General features: G+C 42.2%; 1 protein-coding gene across 1 annotated transcript; it reads right to left on the reverse strand.

The window, feature by feature from the left end:
* Nucleotides 1-2,212: 2,212 nt before the first annotated feature.
* On the reverse strand, nt 2,213-8,278 carry BMP10 (bone morphogenetic protein 10). The gene is made up of 2 exons (XM_007065477.3): nt 7,937-8,278; nt 2,213-4,042 (listed from the first exon to the last, which is right to left on the reverse strand). Exons 1-2 carry the CDS (start codon nt 8,268-8,270, stop codon nt 3,096-3,098), a joined length of 1,281 nt encoding a protein of 426 aa, XP_007065539.2. The 5' UTR covers nt 8,271-8,278; the 3' UTR covers nt 2,213-3,095.
* Between the last annotated feature and the right edge of the window lie 17,645 nt (nt 8,279-25,923).

Consider the following 25,923-nt stretch of genomic DNA (forward strand, 5'->3'; position numbering starts at 1 on the left):
TACTTTTCTTAACCTTTTTATAATAATGTAACAGATCTATGACAATTCATTATTTTACCACATGGCCCCCTACTGGTGACAGTGTGGGAACAGAACATGTCCTTTTGTAGTCTCCAACTACCTGAGCTCAAGCTAAAGGAGATTCTTCACTGGCTGTTAACAGTATAGGTCGTATGATATGCGGTTGAGCCTTTCCGATTCTATGCAGTAGAGGAAAGGGGTACAAATATACACAAGCCTGTTGCAGAAAAGAGATGATAAAATACATGATGGATTATTGCAAAGGATAATTGTTATACCAGTGACATGGTGAACGGTTTGTACTAGCTTCGTATGAACAGCAGATAGTTTGGGCATGCCATATTAAAAGGAATTTGTGGGGGTCTCACTTAAAGTGATTCATGCTAGTGGATTAAGAAGATTTCACATCTATTACATGTTTTTAACCTGACATTTATCCAAGGTTAAGATTACGAAGTCGCAAAGTGGAATGGTCCATAAGGCAATGACAAGAAGTACTTGTGGCACCTTAGAGACTAACCAATTTATTTGAGCATAAGTGAGCTGTAGCTCACGAAAGCTTATGCTCAAATAAATTGGTTAGTCTCTAAGGTGCCACAAGTACTCCTTTTCTTTTTGCGAATACAGACTAACACGGCTGCTACTCTGAAACAAGGCAATGACAGTCATTTTCCCAGCTGGTCTAAATCAGCGTAGCTCCATTGATCGAGCCTGCTAGTTGGAAATGCACCACCTACTCTGCACAACTTTACAATAGACGACATAGCTAGAGCACTTAAAGCAATTATATCCTTGATAGAGTTTGTATCTATCAGACAAGACTATGCATTCTCCAAGATGCTTTCTTAAATCACTGTGGTGGATTGTCTGAAGGCAGGAAAGATTATAATAATGTGCTATATTTACAAAGATCTATAAAAAACAAACAAACAAAAACAACCCACTTTGGAGTAATGCTCAACAGAAGGCCTCAAAATATAAGTTGTTCAGTACAAGGTTTTATCGGAGTGGGAATACATATGAGCACAAAAATAAAACATTTTGTATTCTACATTATATTACAAAGGCGGACAGTCAATAAATAGATCAATAAATAATGGGAAGCACAGAAGGGTTTGTGTGGATGGAGGTGAAACTGGTTTCAGTTGGTGCTCAGTAAAGTCTTTTGTGTTCATTCCCATGAAGTGTCAGAGTCAGTTCTTTCAAAGACAAGTCTCTTATCACTTCCAGTGAAGATAACTTTGCCTTAAAAGTGTAGAACAGATGCAGGACAGTACAGTAGGCTCTGGTGGAGGCTGGGGGAGTCAACGTCACTTACACTTCCCCAAGAATCTGACAAATTTGCAGCTTAATATAAATAAAGTGACGGGCCTATTGTTTCTCAGCTCCGACACCTTCTTATCACCATGATTTGTTGCAGAAGAGTGGCGGAAACATGGCATGTGACTCCATCATATATAGTTTAAGTGTGTGTGTGTGCGGGAGCAATGTCTTTATGAATTGACAACTTCAACACGTACAGAAAGGAAAGATCCTCTCTGTGTAGTTGGGGTGGAGGGATTTCCTTTTCTGCCTAGGTTTAAATGGACTAAGCACAGTGTTACTTGCCATTTGAGTTGGATTATATAGATTTAGTTATACATAACCTATTAGCCACCTAGGGGGCAGGCTCCCAGCCGGTGTAAATCAGTGTATCTTTGAGGAGTTCAATAGAGCTACTATGCAGATTTCACCCAGCTAAAGTCCTAGCCCTTGATATGCAACATGCATCAAATGTGGAATTTTACATCCAAAGTCAGCAGCACTGCTATATACAAGGGATTCGATAATAAACAAATGGTAGAAGCATTTCTTGCTTTGTGTAACAGCAAAGGGGCAGTCTGCCAGAGCATTGCCCCCGCCTGACATTGCAGATAGGCAGTATTTGGTTGAGGGGGGTTAGAAGAGGGAAAATTTCCTTTCTTTTCATGGCTTCCATCCCTCTCTTTGGATACTGCTAAACCATCCCTGCTAAAATGACTTTTATTTTAATCCCAGGTTGGTAAAGATATTTCTTAAAGAGCCATGGTAAATTTTTCAAAAGCAACTAAATTACTTAGAAGCCTAAGTCCCACTGAGGGGAGGGATAGCTCAGTGATTTGAGCTCTAGCCTACTAAACCCAGGCTTGTGAGTTCAGTTCTTGAGGGGGCCGTTCAGGGATCTGGGGCAAAAACTAGAGATTGGCCCTGCTTTGAGCAGGGGGTTGGACTAGATGACCTCCTGAGGTCCCTTCCAAACCTGAGATTCTATGACTCTTAATGGGAGCTGATTTTGCCAAATGTTTTACTTGGTTATTTGACAAAGACTTTATCTCTCGATCTTAGCCAATTATTCAGTCCAAACACTCAAGTGGGTGTTACATCAGGTTCACAGTTTCACTGACTGCAAATTTTAATGTGAACACAGTCACTGCAAAAACTGGTTTCACTGACTCCAAACACATCAGCAAGGAATTATTTTCTACTGAAATGCTATGAAAAGTTAGAGCATAAATACTCAGGAACATCCCTGAGAATCAAATGCTAACTTGGGCTTGTGGGGGGAAGGGAGGGATGGGAATGCACCTATCAGAATATGCCATAATATAAAGCATGTAGCATATCACTTTATTATGTTCATTCAGTTCATGTTTTAATCCCTGCAGTGGGGATGCATTTCAAACAATGTCCTTGTGACCACAACACATTTTTTTAAAGAAATAAAATCCATGAATGTTACTCCATGGCATTAAGGCTGTTTATTCTGGGGCAAAAAACCCCAACAACCCAGTGATCTGGTTTTCCTTTTTCGTTTTGTTTCTGAAGGAAGCCTCTCTCACAAGAAGAGAAACAGCAAGAAGAAGCAAGCGCTGGAACAAAATATACATTCCGTACAATCATATGACCTGCCTGTTCCCTATGACATGAAACATACAATTATCTGTACACGCCTCATTAAATAACCTTATTAAATAGGAAATGCAAAATGTACAAATTTACAGACTGAATTATTAAATACTCCCCTGGTGCACGCACGGGGCATGCATTCCTTTCTACTATCGGCAGCCACACTCTGCAACTGCCATCCCCTCATATTTGAACTTGTAAGTAACCACCCCTGCGTCTAAGTAGAGGATGGAGATGGGATCAAGCTTGGTAGGTACACAGCAGGCTTTGGAAGCTTTCTGAGGATTCTTCAGGTGAACCAAAGTCTGGACAATGGCGTGTTTAGTTGGCGTGACGTGTTCAGTTAAAGGGTAGGAGCACACTCCGCGGCACTCGTAGGCTTCGTATCCCGTCGGGGCGATGATCCAGGAATCCCAGCCAATCTCCTTGAAGTCGATATAGAGCGGAGTCCTTTTGCAGTAGTTGCCCTTGGCATTCCTTCGGATACGGGCTGTGGAGTCATAAATGATGTTGGAGCGCATCTGGAGCAGTGCCTCTTCACCGGGCCCGTTGTGGAAGTTGCCCATGCCCAGCTTCTCCAAATCCAGCAGCTGCTCATGGTCTATCATTTCGTCCAGTTCCTGCTTCTCCTCTTTTTTGTCATTGCTTAGGTCGTCTGAGAACACAATCAACAGAGGCACGTGCTTGGCCTCGGAATTGATGTCAATATCGAGTTTCCCCTCTCCGTTTGGCTCCTCCCCTTCTCCGCTCTCTATCTGCACCTCTAGCCTGTGAGTGGTCAGCTCTAACCTACGCCAGCGCCTCATGGCATCTGTGATATCAAAGGTCTCCCACTCGCTGTTGGTGCCGTAGATCTGCCTGGATGCAAGTGGCACCATTTTTCTCTCCTCTCCTTCTCTCCCCGCATGGTTGTTCTCCAGTACTTCAAAAATGGTGACTTTCCTATCCAGCCCATCATAGAGTATTCTGTCCCGCTCCACCAGTGTGTAGAGTCTCAGCTCTGCCATGGTGATCTCTTCATGGTGAGGGATGGAAACGTTGAAGAGAAGAGGGTATTTCCGGATTCCTGTGATACCAATAGGGTGGGAAGTCAGATCTGGAAATGACAAAGATCAACATAAATAAACACTTTGGAACTGAAAATATTTCCTGCAGAAATATTCATGCATGGAACTCAGCCTTGCATGCCTTGTATTCCTTGGTTTCAGTGTGAACAGTTACAGGAAAATGATAATAAATAGGAATAATGGATTGTGACACAACATTTTATTCATGTCATCAGTGAGGTGGATGGTTTGTATTGGGTCTTCAAGGAAAACAAGGTCAGATCATGATAGTGGCAATGAACTTGGATTCATAGTTCTCTTTCTTCCAACGTGGCTACCCAAGTGCTTTATAAAAGGTCCTTCCTGATTGTACAAATTATTGTATATAGGAATTGCTTTGCCCACCACTGAGATGAAGCCACCTCTGGAGCACAAATAGAGCAGCTGTTTAACATGTGAATATCACCATTACACAAAATCTTAGGACAGGAAATGAAGAAGATATCCAACTGAAGGGACATGGGGGATTGGAGATGGGCAGAATGACACATACACTGTTTCTGCAGCAAAAGTAGGCTGCATTTGTATCTGTTTATCTTTCTGTCTATTAAGAGGCGATCTGTCTTTCTATGGAATATCTACTAGATCCCCTCATAAATAGTGTGATCTCCTTTACCTTCAGTTGATCCTCTTTACAGTGCCACACTCCTCAGGTATACATGGTGAATTTGTATCTTCACTGGTGATCTGGTACAACACATTAAAATCCCTACTGCTGTCTCTGATGAAGTGTTGCATAGATCGCCCAGCAGAAACAAATGATACCATAAGCTTCCACCAGTGTCTGAAGACTGCAGCCACCAAGGAAAGAGACAAGTTGTTTAGAGTGATGCAAAGGCTTATAACTAGGAGGAATGGGAAGTTAGGTCTTGATCCAAAGCCCACTGAAGCCATGGAAATATTCCCATTTTGACGTCAATAGGTTTTGGATCTGTCTTGAAAGGAGCAAAAGAAAACTGTTGTACTTACTTAGGAGCTTTTGAGAGTATTAATTAATCAAATGTATAACAAGCAAATAATCTAATCTAATCTATCTACCTCTGTTTATACATTCACCATCTGCATTTCTTCATACATATAGGACATTTAGAAAAATGTTTGTATTTATTGCTGCATTTCCCTAATATCAATAACAACTCTGAAACCAGATTAGGAAATACAGATTTAGCAAACATGCCGACCAGGGCAGAGGGGATGGACTGCATGGAACCTGTACATTTTCCCATCTCTGATTTCTATGACTCTGGGATTGATATATTTATGGAAACATTTGGTTGACAAAGCTACAAATATTGGCCCTGAGCTACCAAAGCACTTCAGCAAATGAACAGTCCCATTGACTTTAATGGGACTTCAGTGTTTTCTGATGTTTGCAAACCCATCTGTTGTTTAAAAAGAAAAAAATATCAAAGAGGCCAAACAAGAGAGGTCCTGTGTGCCCTCTCTTCCCATTGACTTTAGTTGGGAGTTTGAAAGCACTCAGAATTTGTCTCCATGTCTAGTGAGCGTGACTCACTTCAAAACTGGAAGTGGCATCAGAACTTAGTGTGACCTCGAGGGCTTCCCAGCCCGCAGGATGCTGGAGAACAAGTCCACTGTCATGGTGACATGTATGGGGTGGGGAAAAGTCAGCTGACTGCATAGAAGATGGACATGAATAATTCATTGGAAGGGGGTAGGGACACGCTCTTGTGGGAAACTGGGCGTGTCGCTTCCTGATTAGAGAGAAACATAAGGCAGGATGGGTGTCCGGCCACAAGACTGGCTAAGCAGGAAAACTCAAAGGGTCAAATTCCCCTCTCATGATTACCTGTACATCCTCACTGGTGTCAATGAGGATGCACTGCTGTCCGAAGGAGAGGATTTAGCCCGGAAAAGTTTATTTAACTTTTCAAGTCACGACCACATTAGAATCATACCTGCAATTGAGCCAGGCGGCTCCATGAGCTAAAACTGCGAATGAACAATCGTCATAAGTTCTCCTGCTTCCACCCATTCAATTTCCATTATCATCTTCTGCTAACACAAGCAGATAAGTATAAAGATTGCATTGTGTCATCTGTTCCATCTCTTTTATCAATATAATTGCAAGCACTTTATTTTTAACCATACAAAAGGCCCATAAGACATAAAATCCAGGTTCCCTAGTTGTTACTGACTTTCTAGACATACAAACGAGAGGCAATTAAAATAAACCCTCTGTACTATACATGTGCATATGGAGAGCATTTGTGTTAGCATATGAGTATCTGAATCTATGCTTCTGGACTAGAAGAAAGGACAAGAATCTGCCGAAAAGGTAGGAAGTTACTCTGAGTTTGACACAGCCATTGCAGACTTCATATAATGATGAAAATGATGCTTGGCCTCTCTGTTGTATTTAAGAAAATGAATGGAACTGTGCATTGTTACATTTACTAAAAATAAAGGACGACTGCGGATTTACACTAGTAAAACACATAGGATTTCCCCCTTAGTATACTGTACTTGCCCAATTATAGTCCATTTATATTCCTGATACTTTTTCATCTTAAAATTGCAAGTGTCAGAAAAGGACAATACTCATTACTCCATATTCCTTCAGGGCCAGATTGTGAATGCCTTCTCTACGCTCATGAGCAGTCACTCATCCCATGGTCTTCAGCATGCATAAGTGGTTCGCAATCCAGCCCTCAGTGAATTAAATGTTATCTATATGTTGAAGAAATACACAGTTAAAGTGGATTTGAACTTTAAGGCAGAGCCTTTGAAAACCAGAAACGTAGCTGGATAAGAATGCACACATCTGAATGAGGTATAGATGAGCCCATAGCTAGTCATAGCATCAAGCTGAATTGTCAAATTTAGGTCACATATACTCAGTGATTGCTCTGTTATCTTGTAGTTTTGGACTTCATCAGTAAAACTGAGACTGGCATAATAGAAGAGCCATTTTTATTTGAATTATCACACATCAAGCTGAGTTGTTAAAAAAAATCAACTCAATCCTATTTGCAAACAGAACGTTTCGCGGAGCATAAATGATTTGTTGAAAAGCCTTTTTAATATATCGCCCACATTGTTACTCATGCATGAAACATGAAGAAATCATCAGCAGCTCATATGTGAGCCTTACATTCCTCTCATTATGTAGCCATTGCAGGAAAATGTTCAATTGCATGATATTTGTAACTCTCTAAACTCATGATTTTATGTATCTTTTAGTTAAAATTTTTTGAAAAATAGAAATTACTTTATTTCCTCAAAAATGAACACCGAGGGTTAGCAAAAGTCATCCTAGAGAGGTGCTAGTCGCATATTTTTCTATATATTCTATTGACTTTACTTCACACACCAACCCTTGGGACCCATTAAAGACTAAATTGGGAAAATATTACGAGAGTGTCATTCACTGTTTGGTTAGGAATCCATGAAGAGATTGGGCTTCCCAAATGAGAATTTGTACCATTGCATGGGTTGTGAAAGACGGTTTTTCCCATTAATTCGGTTACCGTCTCTCTTTGAAAATCTGATGCCTATGAAGGTAACATATAAATGATTCACATGCTTCCTGGGATGATGACAATTTGTTTGTATTACATACCCGCAATATGCAAATATAAAAGAAGACATTGCCCCTACCCCAAAGTGCTTACTGTCTCAAAGATATAATAGGCAAAGGATGGGGGGAAAGGTTACCTCAGAAAAGCAATGTGAGCTGGTTGATTATAGGCACATGCCATGTTAGTTTGTTAACTCCAGTTGCATCTCTATCTAATCACTGTAAACTCCTTCCCCTACCCCCCAATTCAGTCTTCATGCTCCATGCATTGTAAACGGGTATCTTGTTGGTTATAAGCAATGCCCACTCATTCTTAGTTCACTCCGAGGAGTATGGATCTTACCTTCATTTTTGAAGCTTCTAACAATATTCGCGGATGGCATTGAGGTCCTATCAGTGGCAAACCTGTTGTACAGCTCTAACATGTATTCTGGGGGCTCCACCTTAGCTGTTTCATGCAGGGGAATATCAGAGAGGTTCAACGTCTTCAAGAACTCATTTTTCATGTTCTGAAGCAGCGTGCTGAAATCAACTCCGTCCTGCTCCGAAAGGAGCTCGTCAAAGAGGGGCACATCTTCCTCCAGGGAAGACTGCTCCAGGCTCATGATGGGACTGCAAGCTGCAAGGTGCACCAACAGAGAGAGGGTTGCCCACAGCTGAATGGCGACAGTATCCATTCCTTCGCTCTAGCCTCCAACCGCACTCAACAAGATTTAGCTCTCGTGTGGGCTAAGTGGCTATTTTATCCTCTGGGTTGTGTGCAGCTTGTGTCACAGAGTTGACAAGTTTGGAAGCCCTCGCCTGAAGCTTGTGATCAGTCCTCGCTCGCTGTCTCTCTCCCCCCCCACACACCCTCCAAAACCAGGTCTCAGTAATTGGATATAACACGCTCTCTCCTATGGTAGCCTTGTCTCTCTTATCTCTTGTAGTGTAAGCTGTCCACCAGATTTTCTGTTGCTATCTCACAAACCCCCTCTCTCTTAATGAGCATTTTGTAAACATTCTGCACTTGGACCCTCTGAGATAGGACAATTTTCTCCTTGGACTGGATCTGCCCTTCCTTTTCCCCCTTGTAGCTGACTTTCTTTGGCATGCGTGGCCAACTTTTATCCATGCAGCTTTGTTATGATTTCAGTCGAACATGCAAATGACACAGAGCTTAGGTCTAGGATTTTGTATACCAACAGTAAATAAAAGCCCACTTAAATATTAACAGAGTTACACCTGTGTCCTTTATCCCCTATTCCAGATCAAAATTGTCCAGCCCAAGTAAAGGCTTTACTTAGATGAAAAGCGCTTTGAGGCAGGGACCATCTTTTTGTTCTGTTTGTACAGCACCTAGCGCAATGGGGTTCTGGTCCATGCCTTGGGCTCCTAGGCACCATGGTCATACAAACAATAAATAACAACAACAATAACAAGACCACAGGAGGCCCTGAAGACAATGGAACGGTGTGATTATATTAAGCAATAGAATGCAGAGATTTTGCACTCACTGCAGCTGTGGGCTTGTGTTTATGCAGGGGCTGCATTGTGGAAAAGGGTTTTGGGGACAGGAGAAAGGCAGGCAGGGGACAGCCTCTGGCATGGCCAGCAGATCTGTGCCTGGTTCTCCTCTCTTACACACTGACACTGTTGTACCCGTGCTGGCACCACCATCTTTGGCCCTGTATGAATAAAGAGCAATTAGCAAATGTTTTTGCTAGTTATTCTCTTTATAGCAGAGTTTGTTTTAGCTAGTTATGCTCTTTATAAACCAGTGTTTCCCGTTAAACCCAAAACAGTGACACCAGCTGACTAGGGAGGAGTTCTGAACATTCCACAGAAATGTTTAGAAACAAAATCAGCAGGGAGCACTGAAACAATTGCAAATGGCTCATAAAAGGTTTATGCCCCTACTGCTGCTCATGTGTCTGGTTTGGCAAGTTACATTCACTGATGAGCTCTGTTACATCGAGTGTCCTCATCTCATCTCCCACCAGGGAGCTTTGTGGTAACTGGCATGAAACTAAACATTAAGGCCCATAGACTGCGGTAGATCAACATATGGTGGCACAGGGGCAGTACATTGTGACCGGAACGGGTTGAAAACCACAGAAAGATGTTCAGGGAAAAGGTTCATGTTTTCAGAAAAAAAAATTTGAGCGGGGGAGTGGGGATGTTCAGAATTTTGAATTTTCCAAAAAAGTTTGAGTACTGCAGGCAAACAAAGCTAAGGGGCACAACTCTAGCTAACTTCACTAATGTTGCACTCACTTATGCAGTTTTGAATAAGGACAACTATATTTATTAAGATTATTTTCACAGAGAGGAATGTTCATTAATTAAGAGCATCGAGCCATACATTTATGTGGCCCTTTGTTCTTTTGCTTCATTCCAAATACTCTCCTCTCCAAACAGCTTGCCATTTTACTATGAAAGTTTAACAAAATAAATGACCAAGCTCATTTTGATTGTTACAGAGAGGCCCAACCAGAACCAGACACTCCTTGGAGGAACATTCAGAGCGGGATCTGAATTCCATGGCTATCTTTGAGTCTGAACCTGAACCCCCAAACTTAATCTGTATCTGTATTTTATGCTTTTGTGGATCTGAGCAGCCCAAAACTTTGTGACGGTTTTGGATCTGAACCCAGATCTTCATTATTTATTAATTAAAAAGTGAAAGCGCAATGCTCCTTTCTTGAGTGATTCATCTCTTCGCTATGCTGCATGGGCGGGGCGGGAGGGAGGGTGACCTTACGTCCATAATGAAATCAAGATTAAGGAAATCACAAGTTACTGCCTACAAGTTCTTCATGGTTTTCCATCTCAGAGTGTCTGTGTCTGACCATTCCAAGCGTGAACTGTAGGCATTTAGATTGTTTTGGGAAAATATGTTCTGACAGAGCCTGGATAGGGGCTGTAGATTTACCGCAAGGGCTGTGCTGAGCTGCAGACAGAGGTGGTTTCAAAAGGTCCCGTTTTTTGACTGACTTGTCTTATGCAGAACACTGGGCCCTCACCTCTGCCCTCCATCTTTGGCAGTCTCTTGCTGCAGTCTTAGCTTCTTGCCATGCCCTGCTTTTTGTATCAGGATTTATTTCAGATATACCAGATGTGGTCAACACCAGGGGCCATGCATAGAATTTGTCAAACGCTTGAAGGCGGCACTGATTTTGCATATAAATGCGCATACATTTTGCAAGGAGATGAGCATCTACTGAGAGGTAGTGCATGCTCTCAGCTTCCATTGAAGTCAAGGGGTGTTGAAATCGCTCAGCACCTCACAGGATTGGGCCCTAACTGCCCTTCTCATCAGTACGTGGTCATATCTGGCTCTTTCTTGACAGATGGACAGAAATTGCTCCTAGAGTTCACCAGCAGCAAAATGCAAATCTGCATTTCAGTGCTGGGAAGTGTTTGAATCTACGGTTTTGCTCTGACCCATTACAAAGGCAGGACTTTGCCATGAGATTCAGAGCTAGAAGTGAGTTTTGTGTGTGTGTGTGTTTGTTAGGAACCAAGGTTTTGGTTTAGTTCTCACTCCATGGCTGTGAGTTGTGTTTTATGACTCCAGGGACTATCTTTGGCCACATATTGGAACAAATTCTTCTCTCATCTAAACCCATGCTAATCCAGAGTCGCTCTAGTGGAGTCACTCCAGAGTCACGCCACTGTAGATTAGAATCTCTAGCCTACAGTGCAAGTTTGGTTTATTTGGCTACAAAATCACAAAGCATGACAGTGACCGTCACATTTCGCAGCCAGCAGACACCACAGACATAAGTAAAGACTGGAGTACACAAGGTAATCTGAAATATATCTCTGAAACCTATAAATGTGCCATCTCTCATCAATACCTTGTTACAAGCAGAATTACAGCTCAAACATTCTAAATCTCTTTGCATTTCCCCTCTTGTCTGAGAACTCTTTGAACAACTCTCCTGAGGGCAACACAGCCTACCGTCTTACACAAACAAGCCACTGCTTAATATCTTAGCTCACGTGGCTTAGCCCCTGTACTGCTGTTGGGGGGTTGACAGATGTACAGTACAACTACATGACATCTGGTATAAAAACAGTTTCCTGTTTCCTTTGCTTTGCAGGATGAAGAATTTAAACCATGCAGCTCTCTTGCTGAATTAAAAGGCTGGATTGCACAGCCTAGAAATAAGGCTGTTTTATTTCACTTTTCCACTTAAAAGAATTACAGTTTTTTTCTCATATATATTCACACCATATGTGTGATAGAGGTGAGCAGAAAAGGAAACTTCCTTTGAGCTAAATGCAGAAACCTATGCTAAACAGATTAAGAAGGCTAGCTGGAGAGGGAATATTACTGATCCTTGCTACTATTAACTTTATGGCATTAACAGTGTGCCTGTTTATGAGCAATAAATGACGTGACAGGTAGGCAGCATTGTAGGAAACAGAGCATGCATGGAGCCCAGTGTTACATACAAACTAGGCTTCTCCTGCAACCTGAGTCTCCTTCATCTAAAATCACATTTAATTTGCCTTTTTTGTTAGTGGTAGCTAACCTGGACAAACACTCTGAGGCACCGTCGGGAATAGTAAAAACAGAAAGATTATTAGCACTCAAGTGGTAGATAGAGCTCTGCTCTTTTGCTGTGTTTAATTAACAGGTTGTTATTTTGGGATTAAAGCAAGCCAGTGGCATCTCTGCAAACATGGGGCCTGATCCCTCTCCCACTGAAATCAATAGAAAGATACCCATTGACTTCAAAGGGAGTTGGATCAGAGTCATGGGGTGGCTGATTAGTGCCATGTAAATGTATAGAGCTAGCTACATTGTATTTTTATTATTAATGATACTGTAAATTCTCTTTTACTCTGGTGTCAGAACGCTTTCCAGAGCTGTGTTATGTGATGTGACTGACAATCCAAAGAAGGATGGGATAATTCGTAGTTGTGTATGGTACGGTATAGCGAATGAAATCTCAAGCTTCTTTCTGGGCTTAAGCTGATCACAACAGGGTCAGGGAACAATGTCTCCTCAGCACATGTAGCGTGGCTCATTTGACATTATTTAAATAATATTTTGACCTTCCCTTGAAGATATTGACCTTTGCCAGAGATGGGATGGGCCCCTGGTCCAATCTGATATCACAGTTCATATATTGCCACGAAAATCTGGGAACCTGGAACAATCCATAGACCACAGAAAGGATTTCCCCCCCTTTACGTGCTAAGCATGTCAGGGTGTTACTGTGCACCCTTAACTCCATTTGACATCAGTGGGAATTGAAGGTGCCCAGCTTCCGGGAGCAGCTCTGTTTTTCAGAGGGTCATTCCCTAATGGAAGGGGCTCCAAAATGGAATCTGATCTCGGGTCGCCCCACACCTTCTGCCTAGCAGCAGCCTCTATGGGTTTCTTCTCTCAAGAGGCAGTGGAATTGCAGGGGTCTCTGAAGGAATGTGTGAAGCATGCTTGGTGCTGAAAGGCTAGAAAAAGAAGCAGGGCTTTTAAGAAGTGTCAAGGTCGACGATATGCTATGATTGAAAGGGTGTGATCCTTATTTGTGCAAGAGGAAGTGGGGAAGAAGAATGTGACGTGATTTTTAATGGGGTCCTACCTTTCTTTAGTATAATTATTTTTTAAGTGATAGTCACCTGTTCTCATTACCCTGCCTAGAACGGAGGCTCCCCTGGAGAAAAAGTGTGATATTGTATATGTGCTATCGAGTTTTGGATTTGAACTTGTGGGTAGTTCTTTTTCAAGTCTGGTAGTAGGTATAATAAGGTCTTGTATCTTTCTCACCATATGAATCCAGTAAGGTAGATTTTAGATATGCAATAACTAGTTCCTTTAGAGAATTCTAATAACTTTTTGCATCTATATACAGAGCTGGTCAGGACATTACTTTTTTTCTTTACAAGATTTTGTTCATTTTTGTTGAAATCTTTGTTTTTTGGTTGTCATCAAAACACTGAAAACCTGAAAACCAAAAGTTATTCTGTTTTCAGCAACTGTAAAGCAATTTTTTTTTCAGTTTTCTGACAAAAATCTGAAATATTTTAAAAAATGATGCAAAAATTTCTTTTTAATCTAAAAGGTATTTTCCAGAACCCCCCCCCCGCCCCCACCAAACAACCCAAATAAAAACAACATTTCAATGAAAAATTTTTGATCACCTCTAGTATGTACCACAGCACCTTTCATCCCAGCTAAGGATGGGATGTGTTCAGGCCCAATCCAGCTCTAAACTTTTCCAGAGTCTGACAAGGATTGGATCCAGTGTGTTCTCATTGGAACCTTTCTTGTAGAGCCGAGGTCAAGATGCAAATTCCAGATCCAAATCCCAAACATCCTCCAAATCCAAGGAGGTTCAGAACCAGTGTCTGGTGCATACCTAGCTCCCATCTAAAGATCTCAAAGAACTGTCGCAATATCATTTAATTAATCCTCATACATTTCTGTGTTATTTTACAGCTGCTCTCATTTTTCATTACAAATAATATTCATTATGCATGGAATTCATTTTAAAGGTCCACCTTCTGTTCTGCTTAGAAATTGCTCATGAACTGACCCATGTTTCTATTGGTGTGTCTATTATTTGTAAGTATTCACCATGTGAACAAATATTTTATATTAGTATTTATGTGATAATAATGCCTAAGGTCCCCAGTTGAGACCAGCACCACATTGTGCTAGGCACTGTACACATAGTGAGAGGCAATTCTTGCCCTGACAAGGTTACAATCTAAATAAGCATGATAGACAAAGAGTTAGAGAATGGAAATATTAGTATCCCCATTGAACAGATGGGGAAGTGTGGCACTGAGAGATTAAATGACTTGCCCAAGGTCACACAGGGTATCTGTGGCAGAGCCAAGACTTGAACCCAGCTCTCTGGGGTCCAGCTCTAGTGCCCTGCTTTAATCACTAGCGGATATGCTCTCTGTTTCCAGTTCTGCAAGTTATTTGCCTTTCAATACAAAGCACGTTTTGTTTGTGCATTCGGCTGTAGCAGCCATTTAAAAACCTCTCACTTTCAAGAACGAGTGCCTTTTCAATGAATAACAGCGTGCTCTAGCTCCCAGTCATGTTGGGCCTTTTCCACTCAAGCAATGTAAGATTAATGAAAGTGAAAAGTGTGTGTTTTCATGGGACAATGTGCATGCCTCTTACTTTCTGAGTCAGCATGTGCAATATTTCAAGGCCCATGATGGCAAATACTGCTTGTCCTTATAAATCCACTAATAAATCTCCTTCTGAAAAATACACACATTTTATCCACTGCAGGACAAAGGCAGACAGAGGATGCTACAATAGCATTCTATAACAGTGTTTGGGTCAGATCTCAAAATCCACATTCAATTCCTTAGCCCAGCCAATATAAAGATAAGGGCCAATTAAAAAGTTCAGATCTGGCAGATTTTGCACATTTCCTTAAATCTGAGGGTGCTCAAATGCAAGGATTCTGGTTCAAGGTCCCTCTCTAATCGGAATGACAACATCTGTGCATGTGCCATTCGGGGAAGTGATGGAGCAATGCGACCCATGCTGGTCTAGTGACTGCCCTGACATGTGGTAGGACGTTTTCCAAAATATGGGTAGGAAATTATTAGGAAAATTCCCTACAATGGTCTCCATCAGAAGATGGCTGCGGCATGAGGTAACTGTTGGATGTGATATGGGAGATAAAAAGCGTGTGACACTGACAGTGTGATGAGCTTGCAGTGGAATAACTAAAATTAGTTTCCAATCCCACATCTCGCTAAATCCTTATTCCCGTCTCGGTTCATGGCTGCTCTTGGGTTCCTTTCCATAAATGGACCGTTCCCAGCTGGTTTCTGATGTCACTGGAAATGCATAAGATGGTGTTAAAAAAAAGAAGTCCAGAGGGAGAGAATGTGACAATGCCTAGATATTAAGGATATGCTTTAGCCACATGCAAGTCATTGGGTTCAGTGCCGGGGTGACTGGGTGAAATTCTATGATCTGTGTTATACAGCAGGTCAGACTAGATGATCTGATGATCCCATCTGGCCTTAAACTCTGTGACTCTATGAAACAGGACCACAAGATATCATGAACCCTCCAACCCAGGGAGAAGCAGGAAAGTTGTTGTGGGGCCATGTTGGCAGGGAGGGATTTGTGCAGCATGCTATATAACATGATCTTGCGGTGTCCCTTAGAAGAGAACATTGAAACATCCATCACTAGCTCTACGTGGGAAGCCTGTGGCATACCTTCATTTTCAGCTGGGTTGTATGCCTCCCTCTACCACTTAACTGCGTGACCTTGGCCAACTCATTTCACGTCTCTGTTTAGACTGAACTCTTCAAGTAGGGAATGTCTCTCACTATGTGTTTGTGCAGCACCCAGTGCAATGGAGTCCTGACCTTAGCGTGGGACACTAGTTGCTACTGCAGTACAAATAAACAATAATAACAAATCCTCACCCTAGCATAGTCTCTGAGCAAAGGGGTTATACCCATGGGCATGAAAGGAAATTCTAAGGGAGATAGTTACATTAACTGGGTTGTTCCATGGAGATGGGGCTGGGGGATTATGCCTCGATGACAGGGCACCAATGGAGACTCCATTCTTTCTGTGATCCCATAGGTCCCCTGATTGCTATGTCCATAGTAGCTTGTAGGCACTTGTGGGATATAGATCCGTTGTGTAGGTTCCTGGAAGCACACTGGCTGCATCAAATTCATGGTGTTTGGTGGCTGCAGAGAGTGGGAGGTAGAAGTTGTCCCGCACCGCTGATCATGCTGAAGTTTTAAAGTGCCATGCAGTTATTAATAAATTTAAAATATAAACATTAATCTTTATCAGAGTTTGCAAACGAACAGAAGAAATGGGATGAACTGGGAAGCCCAGATTGTGGAATGGCATAAAGGATTTTTTAAATTGGTTTGGCTATGTGCTCTCAGTGTCACATGCAGAGCATTCAGTGCAGGCATGTTGCTCAGCTGTTATACACAGAGTCCCAGGCAGCTCCCAGGATGCTTGTTTCCATCATAGTTATTTGGAAGAGCAGCTGTTTTGTGGTCTGCTTGGTTCTTTTTTATTACTGTCAATAAAAGGCAACATGTTCTAACGCGGCGTTATTATGCATTAGAGAAATCAGCCTCCCAGTGGGATAATGGTGCAGCTAGCGCCAAAGCACGGTGTTTGAAATATACAAACAAATCAGCATGACCTTATAGAGGAATGACAAAGCAGATCTATGCAATGTCACTCCCTTCTGTAAGCTCCAGCATTTATTTTTCTCCTTCAACTCTTTAGTCCTTTCTTGGGCCCTAATACAGCAAAACATTTGCATATGTGCTGAACTTTAAGCCTGTGACCATTTCAAATGAAGTCAAGTTAAGTGGATGTGTAATAGAGCCCTCAGAGGACCAGTGGTCTAGTGGGCAGTGCACCCAGTATCCCTTCTCAGAGTAAAAGCTTTTCAGTCCAGTTCCTCCCCCGAGGATGGAGTTAGCTTCACCTTAGGTTGCAATGACCTTGCCTGCTTCTTAGCAGAGGAGAAGTAAGACTGGAATGTGCCTCCTACAACAAGGGCAGTTAGGAGGGGAGCCCAGGCCCTCCCAATCCACTGGGCTCCAGCCCCAGGCCCTATGAGAGTCAACAGTGTCTGGCACCCTGGGGTGCCCTTGGAAATACTCTCCCTGGGTCACTTCCTACCATCTGCCTCTCCCCCATGGCTCCAAGACCAAAATAAGGTAACCAAAGAAAAAGAAAAGACAACTAAACTTTCACTCCCAGCTGGGCTCAGCATGCGGTCCTGAGGCTTCTTTGGCACCCTTGTCCAGGAGCCCTCAGGGTAGGTCTCTCCTCTTCCCCAGCCGCTCCCTGACTGAACTGGGTTGCTCCCTTGTAATCTTCCTCTCCAGCTGGATCATGATTTGCAGGTCTGGAGGGGCGGGGCTACCTGGGCCCAGTATTGTCCTTTAACCCTTCTGGGCCCAGTATGGGGTTTGTCCACCCCATCGCAGGGTGCTGAAGTTAATTGCCAAATTGGAGACTTCATCAAGAAATCGAATAATTGTCCTCAAACTCCTGTCGTGCATGCATGTGTGTGTGTGTGCGTGCGTGTGTGTGGATGCTTATACCACTGGAAAAAACATCATTTAAAATTTAGTACCTGCAAACCCTGAAAAAGTTCACAAACCCATGTCTTTCAGCTGGGGGCCCTTTTCTATTTTGGCAAGGGAAGCTGCGTGGACATAGGGCTCAGAGCAAAATTACTGTCACTACCTGCGTTACATTGTGTGGCCATGGGAATGTTACTTGAGTCCTGACTTCTGTAACATAGATCTAATAATGTGTCCATCGGGACATTGTCAGATTTAATCAATTAATATTAGTAAAGTGCCAGCTAAAAGGTGGCAGCTTGCTATATTGCAAAGTTAACTCACATAGCACGGGGGTATGTTATTTAATACAACTGTGGCTATTCCCTCTCCACTTCCCTGGGTCAGCGCAAAGCCCTAAACCAAAAAGAACTGTGGGAAGTTCTCATTGGACATGTTTAGAATTTTCTCCCTCATCATCGAGGTCTTTTGTTATAATGGTTGGGTGTTGCATCAGACAAGTCCTTGGGGAGCTGCCGTGACATTGACAAAAGCAAGATAACTGACCAAAGTCATTTCACAAATTTCCAACTTTGTTCCAGACTCCTGTTCCTCTATCTTCCTCAGCTGTGTCCTGGGGCTATTTCAAAGAATGTCATACTTTTCCTTAATGAGAATTCATTTAAATACTCGATGAACCCGAGAAGGACAAAATTCCAAGGAGCAATTACTAAACGTATCCTGTCCTTTCTTAGACAGCTGTGGATTAAAAGGCATGGCTGGAAGAAAACGTAAGAGACTAAAGGTCTAATAAAGAAATTATTTCGTTGATAACTGTAATCCTCTGAAGTTATTTAATTGATGACTTTGATACTAACCCAGGGCTTGATCCTGCTCCTACTGAAATCAATCAATGGCACTGGATTTGGCCATCAAACAATAACTACAAATCTTAACAGCTCACAAGCATCTCAATGAAACTAGAATTAGCAAAAGTAGACAAATATGTCTAATATTTATTTTGATTATTTGTTATATATTTTATTTGATGGTGGGGTTTGGGAGGAAAAAACACAGGAGAAGTAAATTGTATGGGCTGATGTAATACATTGATCAAATGTACACAGTAGCCATGCAAGTTCAGCTGCAAGAAGCCCTAAGAACTGAAGATATAAAGCTTATGCCTTAGGGCATGTCTCTATGGACATTTAGTTCACAATAAGCTGGGGTGTAAATCTACTGTGCACTAGTCTGCACACATTAAATGTCTGTGTGGACCCTGGTGCCACACACTGACAATTCCGTAGTGCACTTTGATATATCCCAGTTTGAAATGGGAGCAGATTAAAGCACACTAGGGAACATTTAGTGCGCAGCAGACGAGTGTAGGGCATATTTATACTCAAGCTTGCCATGAGCTAAGTGTGAGCTAAGTGTTCATACAGATAAGCCCTGAGATTCTGGAAACTGATGCTTTAGAGTCTATAACAGAGAAAAATTAGGGCGGTAAGCTGCCAATTCTCCATTACCCTTGTCTGTCATGCAAGCTAATTTACAATTTCCCCTTTCTCGTCTTCCTAGATAGAAGCGTTGTAGAGAATTTGACTTATCTCTGGCTTAAATCACAGAAGTTGATTCAGATGTTACTCAGAACTTTCATAAAGGCTTCAGATGTTATTCTGAACTTTTTATCCATCTTACGTTCACCATGTTGTTTCCTTCTTATGTCTTTGTCTAAAACAGGAAAAAAGATCTAGTTTGGAGTTATGTTTATTATCACTGCAGGTGAAATGGGTTAGTTAATATATTGCAAATGAATGAACGAGCTGGGTTTGCTGCTTGTCTCATAAAACTGCATGTAGAGACATTTGAAAAATGTACATCGAAACTTTTTTCAGTGAAAAATGGCTTTTTGGAATGGAATGGAAATATTTTTATTTTGTCAAAGACTGCATTGTCATAACCCTCCAAAAAAACTTTATAACTGAAAAAACTCGGTTGCTAAAAATGGAAAAATATTCCGTTGAGGGAGTGTCATTTTTCTTGTCGAAACCCTGAAAAATATTGAAGAAAAATACTGACAAAAACAATTTTTGTGTTGTTTTTGCCAAAATTTTTCACAAGGGAAAAAATCATTCCCTCATAGCACGAGGCTTATTTTCGCTCCTGATTTTGGAAGCTAGCCAAAGGGGTGTCCCACTTTAACAATGGGACTGATGGTGATCATGAAGAATATATATTGGTCAGTGGCTGGTCATACACCAGTGCATTAAGAATCTCCTCCATTCTCTTCATCAACATTTATTATTAATGATAATAATCACTACTACGGCTATTTAACAGGTATAACAAATAAATCCTGTATTTGAAGGCTTTCCCCAGTTTCACCCCATTTATTTAGTGACACCAGAAGAGTCTAAGGGCTATAGACTGGGCAAATCTGTAACGTGCTTTACATCAGCCTGCACATCTCCCCGCTTTTCTCAGAGTCGCTTGGCAGATAGGAGTGTCTTTTGAGGCGTGGATGGCAGCTTATCTTACTGAGAGCATGGAACAAGCCCCTAGCAGTCTCTGGTGTTAAAGGGCTCTACTTATCTGCAGCTAGTGGCAGAGTGCCCTGGCTTAGCTCTCACTGTAATGCCCCCAGGGACCTCACTTAATGTGTTACTGTCAAACACCTCAAAACAGGCTCAGAGCAAATTTCTGAAGCATGGAAATTTCTTTAGGGAAAAGCTGAACCCATTTCAGACAGCACGAGATTAAAAACTCACTGGCTACCACTAGGGGCTCAGGCCCAGCCTGAGTCAGCAATGCACTTGCATGCCTTTGTCTAAAATTATGCACATCTCTAAATGCTTTGCCGAATAGGGATGGACTTAAGACGCAGGGCGGAAATGATCTGCTGAATAAGGATTTCAGTGCAGGAATTACTGGGTGAGATTCTCCGACCTGTGTTAAGCAGGTCAGGGTAGGTGATCATAACAGTTCGTTGTGGTCTTAATACCTATGGAGTCTGTGCGATGCATCTAAGAGCTGGCATAACCCACTAGTGAGCGTGCGTTAGACGTCCCTCTCTGTGCTGAGGATACAAGTTGGTAAAGCCCCTGGCTTTAGCTCAAGATATAGCAGCTTATGCTTTCAGCTCTGGAGGGCCCTGGTTCAGTCCTTGTACGTTGGCACTCTGGGAGACCTTTAACACTTGCCAGTGGATTACACTGGCAGTACAGAGCTCGCAGCCTGGGGACCTGTGATGGCTTTAGCTTGGATTCTCCACACTGCTGCATCCTTACCCCCGACATGTCCCCCGTGGTGCAGCCCTGCCCCTGCACACCTCCTTCGCTAGTGCTTGTGATGCTGTTTCTGCAGTGCCTGGGCCAAGGGGGAATCCTCTGGCCACAGACAGGGCTTTGGAGGACACTTTGTGCTACATAGCCCATTTCGCCCAGCATAAAATGCCTGGAGCAGGGGTCAGGATTTCACCGTACGACTCTATGAACCCTATGCACTTCTCTTTTATTGGGAGTGCATGAAAACAGAGCTTTCCACTGAAATTGGAGTTGCTGAGTCACTTTAAGGCTGGAAGCATGTTACTAGAAGAGAGGAGGTTGGAGCTGGAGGACTAGAGGAAAGGAATGGCAGGACTGGAAGAAAGAAGATGGTGGGAGATGAATGAGGGCATGACCATGAAGAACCCTAAGGCAAGAAGTGCTTTTTTGCAAAGGATAAAGAAGCAGATAAGGTGCAGGGGAATGAATAGGGGGTCTGATGGAAATGGATTTATTTGTCTAGTTTCTTTTTCCTCCACATGTCAGTGGTTAGAGGATGACTATTTTGAGGCCCTGTGGACAGAGCAAATGCCTGGGACATTGATTTCATCTGTCCTATTTCCATCTCTGCTATGGCAATGTGTTTCACCTGGGGGAAAATCACTTAATCTCCCCCTGCCTCACTGTACCCTTTTATAAAATGGAGATGATCCAATTTAATTTACAGGGATGTTATGCATTTTAATTCGTTATATTCCTAAAGCACTTTGGGTAATAAGCCCTGGGTAAAAGTGAAGCTTTATTGCAGGATAATTATTAATGATTATTTATTACAATACAGAAGTGGCAATTGTCCAGGGGTTGAAAAATTGGGGGGGATTCACTGAATTGAGCGCTTTCACTTTAAAACAAACATCTCAACTGTATTGAAATAATAAAAAAAAGTAATTTTGGTACCCTGCATCCTGACCTGTGTTTTACTTCCTGATTAATGTGTCTCGAGTTGATCAGATAGTGAGGGGTTTTTTTTTTAATTAAGGTATGGATTTCATCTAACTTAGTTTTTCACCTAAGCCAATTAGAGCAACACACCAGCACTGACTAATAATAACACTGAACTTGGAAGTGCAATTGAGGAGCATCACTGCTTTGATTACTGTAATCATTTGCCATCTAGTGGTCAATGAAAATTACATCAGTAATTAGTTCCTGTTCCTGGGCCAGACTATGTGCTGTGGAAAGTTCATTTCAAATGACACTTGAGGGCATATGTTTATTTAAACATGTAACCTAACAAACCCTAATTCACCTTCATCTGAGGCCGATATATTCAAAATTGGGTGCCTAAATCTCGGCACCTACATTCAAATTTGGTAAATGTCTCCACTCTCTCTGGAAAGTTCATCCTTTTCTCTTGAACATAGATCTTGCATAGAGAGTTTAAGCGCAGATGAGACCACCAGACCAGATAGTCTGACCACCTGTATATCACAAGCTACGAACAGTACCCAGCCACCAGCGCACTAAACCCAACAACCGAAATTAGATCAAAGTATTATAGCCCACAAGAGATTAGACTATCATGTGCCACAAGCAGAGAACAGGAGGTACTGACATGCACCAACGTCCAAGGCCTCTGCAATGGCAGGGAATTGATTACATGAGATATACCCAGATGATCCTGGCAAGTGGCCCTTGCCATGTCATTCATGCCTTCATTGTCTCAAGGCTAGACTGTAGCAATTTGCTCTTCACTGGGCTTTATGCAGGCATAGCAACCCATTCAAAATTTGGTCCTATAGTTTTTTTCCCCTAAAGTTTAAGTGTCTGGTATTCTCTGCTACCTTGAATTGGTGTGATCATTTTACGCTTTTGCAAAGAGAGTATAAAATGCTATCAAATCCCAATGATTGTGATTCACAACCACTTTGCCCAGGTGTAAATGACTTCAAAAGGTGCAGGGCAGTGGTGAAATAGACCCAATATTTTAGTTATTAAGTATAACCTATTGGATTTTATTCCCCACCCTGCCTGAGTTCTGTTTACAGTGAGCTTTATAATGGTGGAGATAATCCATAGGCAGGGGAAATTCTCCAGTGCAAATAACCAGCTACTTTAATTGCATAGTGCAAAGTGTATTCGGCAGATTGGAGGATCTGGCCCATGTATCAGATGAGATAGGCCCAAACCTGCAGTCTTTACTCACTTGACTAGTCCCATTAATTTAAATGATGTTCCTCACAGGAGTAAGGGCTTCAGGATCAGCCCCCCTGTTTTTAAAATGATTACAGTTGACCGACATATTATATATAACACAGTGTTTCATATATTGTCCCATATATTTTTATAAACATAAGAGCAATATGCTGAATTCCACATGATGCATGAGAGAGAAGTGGAAACTGGAGGGGGGGAGTTGTTGTGTATGGGATGGGATGAATACTAAAAAGATCCTGGATTTCTCCCTGGCATGTGTGTGTGATTAGATAAATACTTGTGCTTGGCAGTGGATGACCATAGACCTTTACTGCCCCACTGATGAGCATGGAGATCGACAAAGGTTAAACGTAGCAGAGCTTGAGAGATGAGGCTGGAATTTGTGCTAGTTCCCACCATGGAATACTTGACATATTTTAACTGCTTGTCCATGTGCACTGAATGATACCAGCTCTGGGATCCCAGACAAGCTTTTAATCACCATTCTGGTTTTAATAAGATGGAAATCCATTCTCAGTATTATGCTGATATCTTGGTCTGGGATTAACACCCTCATTAATTAGACCAGTAAAAGCTGCTTGAAAACAGTCCTGATGGGCAAATTCACATACATACACACGCTCTCTCTCCTATATTATAAAAATAAGTTCCCAAAGCTCTGACATTGTATAAGACGGGGTCAGAGCCAAACTAAATTCAACTCCCTATTGCACTTTGATGGAAGTCAGCGGTCGGCAGGGTTCTTTAAGATAACTCGCAAAGAGTAACAGCCCTGCTATCTTCTTATCCTTGCCTTTCTTCCCAGATTCCTTCCCCAAACTCCTCTCAGTGTTTCCACCTATATGCAATTGCTCACGCCTGCTGTTTTCAATCTGCCCTGGATACAGGTTCAAATCCTGGTCCGACGGACTCAACCCTTCATCCCTCCTGATGTAGATATATGAACTACCATGCAGTTTTCACTGTGCAGGTCTTCTCATTGTGGGTAACAAACCCTCATGTCCTGTGTGCTCTGTGCATTGTTTACTTTGAAAATCCTTTGGAAATTTGGGTACGAGTAAGGGATCTCCTTTGTCGAGTCTGAACAAAACTTCCCTCGCCCCACCGTTGTGTTTGTCTGTCATTTGGTGGTTGCCAGCTGTTCTCCACCCAAAAGGGAGCTGTACACTGGTGATGGTCTTGGGACCCAGTCCGTCTCCCACTGATGTAAATGGGTCTCTTTCCGTCAACTGCAGAGGAGCTGGTTAAGGATCTACATAGAATTGGTGAAACCGTGAGATCCTGCAGTATGAAGGGTATTGTATACCACTAATATTATTGTTACATCATAAGATATGCAACATCAAATGCTTTTTGTATCTCTCGTTATGAAGTGAAGTCATATGTAAAAGGAGAGAGATAAATTTCTTCAAGGTAATCATCATTGCTATCAGGCTGTTGTTTCAGACAGCAAAAACATTGTCAGGTTAGAGTCATTAAAGTCTACATGTGAGCCACCTTTCCAGAGGACAACCCATCTATTGTTCCCTTGATCTATCCCCCGAGCCTTTCTCTTTAGCCCAACAACTGGACCTAGTGGAATCTATATATTCTGGAGACTGTTCCTAGGCAGGAAATGCTAATAATCAACAATAATATCAACTTGATACGCTATAAAAAGGATCTTACTTATTTCAGTATTTGCAAGTCTGCTTTTGTTTCACACTGCAGCTGGGTGTGCACTTGTATTTGTCTAGGTTTTGGTTCTCCCCAGCTTTGCTCTGCAGCCATTTAGGGCCTGATCCTTGCTCCCCTTTGAAGTCAATGGGAATTTTGCTAATGGCAACAGGATTAGGCCTGAAGTTTGTATGTAGGGTCAGAGTGCTTGTTAATTGGGAGTTCTCAGGAAGACATGCCACGGGATCACAATCAGCTTACCCAGCCTATATTACTAAACAGGTGGAGAGTCCCATCTCTGTGGAAGAGGGATTTAGGGGGACCTGGCATGGGAAAGGTTCAGAACCCCTGCTGTTAATGATGTATGATGATGAAACGGATTCACAGTCATTCTTTGTCTCAGATAAATGCCTCTCATGCTTAGCTTTAGCTGGGGAGATGCAGTTCTGCTCTATGCCCTCGTGAGGTCAAATGCCTCACTAGGGATAAGTGAGCTTTAACTCCTCAGACACAATTCAGCTACAGGAGAGGGAGCTGGATTCTACTCTGGCTCATGCGTCATCTGCAAATTGTCCGCTAAGTAGTTCTGGTTGCAGAATCTCTCTGACTGCTATTGGGGTTAGAGGCAGAAATAGCCCAGCTGGAGTTTCGAGGCCAGAATCTTAAATGGGTGTAAATTTGTGTTACTCCATTGACTTCAACAGAACTACACTGATTTTCCCCCGCTGAGGGCCTGCCCCTCAGCTTTCTGGCAAAATTTGGAGCACTGACTATTAGAAAAATCATCTTTTGACCAGTAACCCCAGCAAATTCAATTGGAAGGTGGCTGACATTGATAAATATGACTCTGCAACATCACTTTTCAGACAATAACACACTTAAGCACAAACCCAAATACCTCTCCAACAGGCCTGATGGATGTTATTTAAACTTCAAATAAGAGATCAAGAAAAGTTGGATCAAATTCCTTCCATGTTTGAGTACAAACGGGGCAGAACGCAGAACACTTTATCCCTCCTCTCTCCAGCCAAACCAAACGGTAGCATGATAATGTATCTAGGAGCTTTCCACTGAAGCTCTTTGTTTCACCGTTTGCGTGAGTTCCAAACACAAATCTACAGCATATACAGCACTGCCTTCAAAACGAATAGAC

The sequence above is a fragment of the Chelonia mydas genome, chromosome 26, assembly GCF_015237465.2.
Source record: "Chelonia mydas isolate rCheMyd1 chromosome 26, rCheMyd1.pri.v2, whole genome shotgun sequence".
Classification (NCBI taxonomy): Eukaryota; Metazoa; Chordata; order Testudines; family Cheloniidae; genus Chelonia; species Chelonia mydas.

What these genes read in the sequence shown, in the direction of transcription:
- BMP10 (XM_007065477.3), bottom strand. Translation starts at nt 8,270, where the DNA reads ATGGATACTGTCGCCATTCAGCTGTGGGCAACCCTCTCTCTGTTGGTG. An exon ending in TAGAAGCTTCAAAAATGAAG is followed by an intron (nt 4,043 to 7,936) that starts GTAAGATCCATA and finishes TGTCATTTCCAG; the next exon opens with ATCTGACTTCCCACCCTATT.